Source organism: Triticum aestivum, chromosome 4D (genome assembly GCF_018294505.1).
Source record: "Triticum aestivum cultivar Chinese Spring chromosome 4D, IWGSC CS RefSeq v2.1, whole genome shotgun sequence".
Taxonomy (NCBI): domain Eukaryota; kingdom Viridiplantae; phylum Streptophyta; class Magnoliopsida; order Poales; family Poaceae; genus Triticum; species Triticum aestivum.
In genome coordinates, this window is record NC_057805.1 from 478,870,018 (window position 1) to 478,879,639 (window position 9,622).

General features: G+C 47.2%; 1 protein-coding gene across 1 annotated transcript; it reads right to left on the reverse strand.

The window, feature by feature from the left end:
- Positions 1-4,607: 4,607 nt before the first annotated feature.
- LOC123100419 (uncharacterized) lies at positions 4,608-6,815 on the reverse strand. Its single transcript, XM_044522356.1, has 4 exons — positions 5,911-6,815; positions 5,378-5,664; positions 5,216-5,290; positions 4,608-5,007 (listed from the first exon to the last, which is right to left on the reverse strand). The coding sequence occupies exons 1-4, from the start codon at positions 6,612-6,614 to the stop codon at positions 4,715-4,717; spliced, it is 1,359 nt and encodes a 452-aa protein (XP_044378291.1). The 5' UTR covers positions 6,615-6,815; the 3' UTR covers positions 4,608-4,714.
- Between the last annotated feature and the right edge of the window lie 2,807 nt (positions 6,816-9,622).

The following is a 9,622-nucleotide window of genomic DNA, read 5'->3' on the forward strand; positions in this document are numbered from 1 at the left end:
ATAGAATCAGCTTCACTTGAAACTTGTTATCTCCAAACCGGTTGCTTCAAGAGCTCATAAGTTGTTGGATTTCTTCCCTGTGATACCTAAGTTCAACCAACAACAATGGAGATGAAAGTGCAGCCATGTGTTCAAGATTGTGGTGTGAACCTAAGTTAGCCTTCACCTGGGCATGTGTTTGCTTGATTCGGCTTAGTAATTCTTTCCAACTAAATTTTGCACTTCTCTGAAATGTCATGTATGATGTACCCATGTGCTCATCACCCTATGGATGCTTCGAATAAAAAGAGCACCATTTGCCAGACTTGTCTAGACCTTCAGGAGCAGGGGGCTGCTACAAGATAGCATCCACACCAGTGTGGAAGAGCAATTGGACATGTTCCTCCATGTTGTTGGCCATAACCAGAGGTTCAGGGTTATACACAACACGTTCAGGAGATCAATGAAGACCATCTCAAGGTACTTCACGCAAGTGCTCTATGCTGTTGGGGGGCTCAGAGAGGAGAGATGATCAAGTCACCAACCGGCCAGACTCCTACCTAGATTCGCACTAGCCCAAGGTGGTATCCATACTTCAAGGTGAGCACTGGAAGTATGTGCTTCATGGCTTGATATGATTGTATTATTCAAGGTGAGCACTAACACAATCTTCATTTGCCATTCCAGGATTGCATTGGGGCAATAAACGGTACTCATGTCACTGACAGAGTGCCTCGGTCACAATCTGCAGCATACAGGGTGAGGAAGCACTACACAAGTCAGAATGTAATTGCTGTTGTTGACTCAATATGAAGTTCACCTATGTGGTGGCTGGCGGGGAAGGGTCAGCACATGGTGCTAACATTCTCAGTGAGAACACGAGTCATCCTGATGGCATCAAAACATCCCCAATGGCAAGTTCTACCTAGGAGGTGCTGGCTATGCATGTCGGCCAAGTATTCTTCCACCCTTCAGGAAAACCAGGTACCATCCAAACGAGTTCGCTGGTAGGAACTATCCTAGAACTCCACAGGAGTTGTTCAATCTCAAACACTCCAGCCTTAGAGTTACTGTTGAGAGGGCCTTTGGAGCTCTGAAGAACAGGTTTAAGATCCTAGATTAGAAGCCATCCACACTTTCCCCACTTAGGTTAAGCTTGTTCTTACTTGTTGCATTCTGCATAACTGGATCCTGCAATGGGATGTTGATGAACTGGTGCCTAAGGAGAAAGATGTGATGCCTGACGATGTTGTCAGCTCCGGCCATGGTGCCATGGTGTGGAGGCATTCGACAACGCCTGGAAGAACAAAAGGATGGAGTGGGCACAGGCAATGTGAGATAACAAAGGTCAGACAAGTATTTGAAGAAGAAGAAGAAGAAGAAGAATAGCAAGAGCAAGAGCAGCAGCAGAAGAAGAGGAAGAGGAAGAACTAACAGCAACAGAAGAAGAGGAAGATGGACTTGCATCTAGTTAGCATCAACGATGAACTTTCCCCTATTCATCCATATGGCTCTTAATAATATGTACTGTCATTTGATAGTAGATAGGATGAACCGTAATTTGTTTCGTAGCTAGGAGTGAAACTGTTCAGATCGTGTGTGGTAAGGTCACCACCACTGAGAAGTGGTGACATCACCTTATGCAAGGTTGCAACCAAACAACGAGTAATATGTGTGCCTAATGCGATGAAACCAACCAAACGACGGGTCAAAATTAGTTCCCTCATGCAGCTAACCTATATGCGGGTAACCAAACTATGTGCAAATGGTGGTTTATAGGTTGTTTTTGCTCAGTCAGGCCCATCTGAGAATCACATGCAATGCAGCCAAAATCGATGCAGGCAACCAAACACGTCTTTGGTGACTGGTGTCAGCATTAGCAATGGCCACACAACCAAGTTTTCCCAATATTTCTGTGTAATTTCATCAAAATTTCAGAAAAATTTATTTATTTCGGTACATACTAAAATAGCTTTCTTTCTATCAAAATATTTTAGCAATTTTAGTAGAACACAAATTTTATTTATTTATGAATTTTTAAAATATATGCTTGGGTCTCTTCATCCCATTCAAATTCAAATGAAAATTTCAGACTTTGACTGAAATTCGGTGAATTTCAGTGATTTCGACTATGGCTGAAATATTTATAAAATGGAAATCCAAAACCAGTATTATACATAAGTGGCATAAAAAGAAGCAAATTATTGGCAATGGCACGCATGAGATCTAAAACTTGTCCTTCTTTCCCAACGACCGCGGACTACTCGAGCTCGCACTCACATAAGGATAGATAAACGTGAAGTGGCTTCTATAAACAAAAATAAAAAAATCAAGTTCATTAAAAACCGGCCCCATACGATCAAAAATACCATATGCCTTGTAATTGGTACGAGGTACTTAAAAATGGTTGAAGTGATCAAATAAGACGATTACTATTATGTTGTGTTTGGATGTTTGTATTGGAGGGCTCCGTATTGAATTGGCCAGAATACCAATTCAACAAAGGAATTGAAATGGGCATGAATACGAATTCACTTGTTTGGTTGTTCAGCGAATCGGCTTATGAAATCCAAGTGAGGTTTCAACATCAAATCATGTCTCGATGGCAAACTCTGAAACTGCATAGTAACATGATTTTGAAGATAATTCTTTGCTCTACATATATCAAAAGAAAATAGAGCAGAAATCCAATTTGACTCTAGGGAGCATATGCTCCTGCTCGCCGAAAATGTATTTTGCAAATGTCAAAATAAAATAAAAAATACATGTGTTCATTGTCACACTCAAATGCTACCTACAAATTTTTAGAGGGAAATCTTAAGCATTTTGATTTGCGTGAAAAACAAAACAAATTGAACGTCAAATGTAACCTCCAAATGTTACACTTAATTGTGTTTTTCCCGTTGACAAAGCACTGCTATTTCCGTTTTGCATGTAAATTATCAAGCAAGCTTGTTACACTCTTGAACAACTACATAAAAAGTCAAAAATTTAAAGAATTATTACTATTTGTTTTGAATTTACTGTTCATGGTAGCATATGCTCCCTAGAGCCAAAATGGTGCTCCCTATAATGAGTGACTATAATAACAACAACAATCCTGCCCCCCACCCCCTCTCTTTTCCAAAGATGTTCTTGTTTTCAAAACAAGTTCGCATTTAAAAAAATATCCTCTTTTTAAAAATTATTCAAGATTAAAAATATATTTGAGATTTCAAAACAAATGTTCGCATTAAAAAAATCAAAATTTAGAACAATTGTTCATAAATTGGAAAATGTTTTTGTTTCAATAAATATTCGCTTTTCTAGAAAATTGTGTTTGAAATTCTAAAAAATAGATCAATCACCGCAAAAAAGTTCTTATAAGCCGTGCTTCATACATAGGCACCAAAGATCATGTATTCCAGTGGATACGAACCAGCGTTCGCTACACAATGTATAGGAGACCAAGAGCAGCGGTGCACACCTATTGGAGGTGTGCACGTCTATCAGACGCAATGTATAAGGTACCAGGAGCACCTACTGCAGAGAAATCACTAGTTAAGGTGTATCCCTTGCAAAGATCACCTTATTACCTTCTCATCCGCTGATAAGTTGTACACTACACATGCGTCACTTGTCGCAAAGTGGGTGTTTTCCCTTCTTCCAAGATTTGTTTATTTAAAATGGTATATCTCTAGAACCATGAATCCAAAATCCAAATCATTTTCACGGTTGGATTTCTCGCGTCGAGATACCTTTTTTGAGGAAGTACGTATTAGTTGTGTGGCGCTAACAATGTATAGGAGACCGGAAGCACATATTGGAGCGGTGCACATCTATCAGAAGCAGCACCTATTGGAACCAAATAACTAGTTAATGGGTATCCCTTGCAAAGGCCTCACCATCTTCTCAGGCGCTGACAAGTGGTGCACTACACATGTGTCACTTGTCGCAACCTGGGTGCTTTCACATTTTTCAAATATTTGTTTATTCAAAAAAGTTATCTCTAGAACTGTGCATCCAAATTTTAAACCATTTTCATTGTTGGATTTCTTGCATCGAGATCTTCTAAATTAGATATCATGTTAATAGGTTTGATGAGATTTTTTATGAAAACACAAGAAACCGTAAAAACCAGGAAAGCAAAAAAAACCGATAAAAAACTAAAAACATTTAAGAAAGGAAAAATTATATAAAAAATTCAGAGCCCGAAAGCTTGGTTGCGGTTTTTCACTTTTGTCCCTTTACAAGAAGCACATATTTTGTGCTTTTTGCCAAAGCAAATATATGCTTCCACGGGGAGCAATGTTGTGCTTCTCATGGAAGCACATTTTTTTAGAAGCACGGTTGTACTTCTCGTAGAAGTAAATTCGTACTTTTTCACAAGAAGCAAAATTGTGCTTCTCGTGGAAGAACAGATTTCTTTTTCGAGAAACACAGCTGAGCTTCGCAATTTCTTTTTGCTCAACATGCAAAAATCAAAAAGCAAAACCCAAACCAACTAAAATCAAGAAACGCGTATAAGAAATATAATAAAGCTGCTACTGTTTCTGGTCGTACGTCGTCATCCTTTTTGCAAAAAAGTCCTTATGCTTTTCCAAAATTGAACCCGCGGTCCCTGTTTAAGTGACAGGAAAACGCTTCGGTTTTACAGAAAAGACCTTGCATTGTTTAGTATTCAACTCGCGGTCCCCTCAACAGAGTTTCTGCCCGTACATGGTACATCCAGCCATCACGCACGCACACTCTGTTGTTAACCCAACACGATAAACACGATGGGAAGGCAATGAAGTGACCAAATCCACACACATTCGAATGATGCTGAAATGACGACAGCATCGACGGCGTGGGCACTGGAGCGTTGGAGACGGGGAAGGGCGCACGACGCTGTCCCGGTTCTTGACTGCAGGCGTGATTGGGACAGGATCCAGCGGCGGCACTCCGGATCTGGTGGTCTGGAACGGTGTTTCAGGGACTTGGCATCACATTCAGTACTGATGCGGACATGCGGTTGAGGAAAAGAGATTGGAGTGTTGCCATGTTCGTCTGCAGGCAATGGAGACCAAGAAACGTGAGCGGGTCAGCAAGACACAAATCTTCGATTTCACAGCGAATAAGGCAATGAGAATCTGGGAATCTGAAGGGAGTTCTCGATGAAATCGAGTGCAATCCTGTGGAAATAATCTATTTGCAGAAGGACTCATTCAAAGGTGTAAAGGAAGCCATGCAATTGAGAATGAATCTTGCGAACCACCTTCCTCGAGAAGAATCTGACCGAAAGCATTGGTGGAGTCGAAGGTGGCCGAATAATGCAGCGAAGACCTGCAAGCTGAAGAAATCGCCTCCATTAGGAGAACCGTGGAAGACCAGCAAGAATAGAGGAGCAAGAACATGCAGGCTGAAGAAGATGCGCAACCTGACGGACAAGACCACCAAGAGGATGTGCAGCAGCCTGCGTCAGAGCCGCAGGAAAAGCCGGAGGTCGAGGACGTGGACGGGAGGGAGAGACCCTTGATGTCGACGTCCATCGCGCGGCGCGTGCACACGCGGACCTCATCGGAGAACCTGGTCGACGGCGCCGGCGAGGGGTCGCCCTCCAAGGGGAAGGAGTACAAGTGGACGCTGGCGTGCAAGCTGTACGAGGAGCGGATCCAGCTCAAGGTTTGCCGCGACCGCGCCATGGCCAGGGCGTGCGCCGACGACCTGCAAGCATAGAACGATATGAGGAAATGAGAGAGAGACACACACACACAGAGGAGGGGAGGGGACGGGACGGGATCCGATGGCGGCGCTCGCTCCGGGGGAACGGGGGGCGCCAGTGACTTTGGAGGCTTCACATCCAGAGCTGAATATCGGTGGAAGCACAGGGATGAGAAAGAGGGATGGAACGAGAGAAGTAAGAGCATCCGCGGCCCCAAGAGTCCCTCCCCAGGCGTTTTTGCCGTGCACCTCGAGGGCGGCAATAACCCGCCGCTGGCATACCCAGCCACGGTGGCCGTGCCGGCCCCTCGCCGGAGCGCCGGGCCGTGGGTGCCCAGGAGATTCGCCGCCTCCTCCTCCTCCCACTCCTCCTCCCACTCTTCCGGCTCGCCGGCGCTCTTCGGCGTCAAGGCAGAGCCCGCCGCGGAGACGCCGCTCGGCTGGCGCACCCGCAGCGCCGGCATCGTCATCAACGAGGGCGGCCGGCGTGCCACCTCCTCGGCTCCTCCGTGTTTCGTCAAGCCCAAGACGGAGCCGGGCCTCGCCGCCATCAAGTCAGAGTCGGGGCTCCCCGTCGTGAAGACGGAGCCCGTCAAGGAGGAGGCGCTCGACGATGAAGCGGCCCTCAAATGGGCGCGCGACGACTGGGTGCACTTGGAGAGGGAGCGCCAGTGCGCCGCCTTCGCACGGTTCGAAGCTCGCCGCCGTGGCCGGGACGAGGGAGGCATCGTCGTCCTCGACGACAGCGACGACGACGACGATGCGCCGCCACCGCCTGTCCACCATGGAGACGGCGGGCAGGGGTCCAGCAGTGGCGGCCGCGCCATCAAGAAGGAGAAGGCCGCCGACGACAACGAGGACGGCGGCGACGTCGGCGACTTCGCCGCGCTGATCGGCTTCTTCGCAGCCCCGTAGTTTGCTTTTTTAAATAATTTATGTAAAACGCCAAACATGTTCAATGTGAATATCAAGTTTGCCAAATTTTAGCCGAATTTTGCCGAATTCAAATAAAAAACGTGTCTGGGGTGACCCTGGGGCGAGCGGATGGGAACCCGCTCGCCCCCGCGCCAATTTTAGCGCCGGCTCGCCCCCAGGGGGCGTGTAAAGTCGCCGCCTCGGGGGCCAACGGCTGGAGATGCTCTAAGGGAGCTGAATGCAGATGCATCTCGGTGGAGACGAATGGATAAGCTAGCGGTGGAGACGAATGCAGATGCACACGTGACGGCCTGATCGGTGCTACGTGCCAGCCACTCGGCCCCAACATTGTTTTTATAGGGGGCCCAACGGCTGGAGATGCTCTAAGGGAGCTGGATGCAGATGCATCTCGGTGGAGACGAATGGATAAGCTAGCGGTGGAGACGAATGCAGATGCACACGTGATGGCTTGATCGGTGCTACGTGCCAGCCACTCGGCCCCAACATTGTTTTTATAATATTTCCTGCGTTTGGGCCAACACTTAATAGTGCAAGAAAATTATTGGGATTGAAATATAATCTCCCAAATCAAACCTTCCATTAAAAAACTATATAATCAAAATCATTAGAATTCAAATCGTTTGATAATTTTATAAAATACTTTAAATGAATTATTAAACTCTCAAAGAGTATGCAAGGGCATCTCCAATGCCGACCCTGAAAACGCCTGCAATCGTCCAGACTGCACGGTGACGACGAAGTCTACGAGAAGATCAAGGACGAGGAAGAAATTGCCAGCTCCGCCACGCCCGCACCTCGCCGCCACGACCATGAAGCCGGCATGTCCAAGGGCGCCACCGGCAGCGAGGAAGAGTAGAGCATGGGAGTTCGTGTTGGAAATATGCCCTAGAGGCAATAATAAAATGGTTATTATTATATTTCCTTGTTCATGATAATTGTCTATTGTTCATGCTATAATTGTGTTATCCGGAAATCGTAATACATGTGTGAATACATAGACCACAATATGTCCCTAGTGAGCCTCTAGTTGACTAGCTCGTTGATCAACAGATAGTCATGGTTTCCTGACTATGGACATTGGATGTCATTGATAACGGGATCACATCATTAGGAGAATGATGTGATGGACAAGACCCAATCCTAAGCATAGCACAAAGATCGTGTAGTTCGTTTGCTAGAGCTTTTCCAATGTCAAGTATCATTTCCTTAGACCATGAGATCGTGTAACTCCCGGATGCCGTAGGAGTGCTTTGGGTGTACCAAACGTCACAACGTAACTGGGTGACTATAAAGGTGCACTACGGGTATCTCCGAAAGTGTCTGTTGGGTTGGCACGGATCGAGACTGGGATTTGTCACTCCGTATGACGGAGAGGTATCTCTGGGCCCACTCGGTAATGCATCATCATAATGAGCTCAATGTGACCAAGTGTTTGGTCACGGGATCATGCATTACGGTACGAGTAAAGTGACTTGCCGGTAACGAGATTGAACGAGGTATTGGGATACCGAAGATCGAATCTCGGGCAAGTAACGTACCGATTGACAAAGGGAATTGTATATGGGATTGATTGAATCCTCGACATCGTGGTTCATCCGATGAGATCATCGTGGAACATGTGGGAGCCAACATGGGTATCCAGATCCCGTTGTTGGTTATTGACCGGAGAGTCGTCTCGGTCATGTCTGCATGTCTCCCGAACCCGTAGGGTCTACACACTTAAGGTTCGGTGACGCTAGGGTTGTAGAGATATTAGTATGCGGTAACCCGAAAGTTGTTCGGAGTCTCGGATGAGATCCCGGACATCACGAGGAGTTCCGGAATGGTCCGGAGGTGAAGAATTATATATAGGAAGTCCAATTTCGGCCACCGGGAAAGTTTCGGGGGTCACCGGTATTGTACCGGGACCACCGGAAGGGTCCCGGGGGTCCATCGGGTGGGGCCACCTATCCCGGAGGGCCCCATGGGCTGAAGTGGGAGGGGAACCAGCCCCTGGTGGCCTGGTGCGCCCCCCTTTGGGCCTCCCCTGCGCCTAGGGTTGGAAACCCTAGGGGTGGGGGCGCCCCCCACTTGGCTTGGGGGGAAGCCACCCCTTGGCCGCCGCCCCCCTGGAGATTGGATCTCCCAGGGGCCGGCGCCCCCCCAGGGCCCCTATATATAGTGGAGGGGAGGGAGGGCAAACGCACCACAGCCCCTGGCGCCTCCCTCTCCCTCCCGTAACACCTCTCCCTTTCGCTGAGCTTGGCGAAGCCCTGCCGAGATCCCCGCTACTTCCACCACCACGCTGTCGTGCTGCTGGATCTCCATCAACCTCTCCTTCCCCCTTGCTGGATCAAGAAGGAGGAGACGTTGCTGCTCCGTACGTGTGTTGAACGCGGAGGTGCCGTCCGTTCGGCGCTCGGTCATCGGTGATTTGGATCACGACGAGTACGACTCCATCAACCCCGTTCACTTGAACGCGTCCGCTCGCGATCTACAAGGGTATGTAGATGCACTCCTTCCCTCTCGTTGCTAGTAAACTCCATAGATGGATCTTGGTGATGCGTAGAAAATTTTAAATTTCTGCAACGATCCCCAACAGTGGTATCAGAGCCAGGCCTATGCGTAGTTTCTATGCACGAGTAGAACACAAACTTGTTGTGGGCGTAGATGTTGTCAATTTTCTTGCCACTACTAGTCTTATCTTGTTTCGGCAGCATTGTGGGATGAAGCGGCCCGGACCGACCTTACACGTACGCTTACGTGAGACAGGTTCCACCGACTGACATGCACTAGTTGCATAAGGTGGCTAGCGGGTGTCTGTCTCTCCCACTTTAGTCAGAACGGATTCGATGAAAAGGGTCCTTATGAAGGTAAATAGAAATTGGCATATCACGTTGTGGTTTTGGCGTAGGTAAGAAATGTTCTTGCTAAGAAACCTATAGCAGCCACGTAAAACTTGCAACAACAATTAGAGGACGTCTAACTTGTTTTTGCAGCATATGCCGTGTGATGTGATATGGCCAAAAGGATGTGATGAATGATA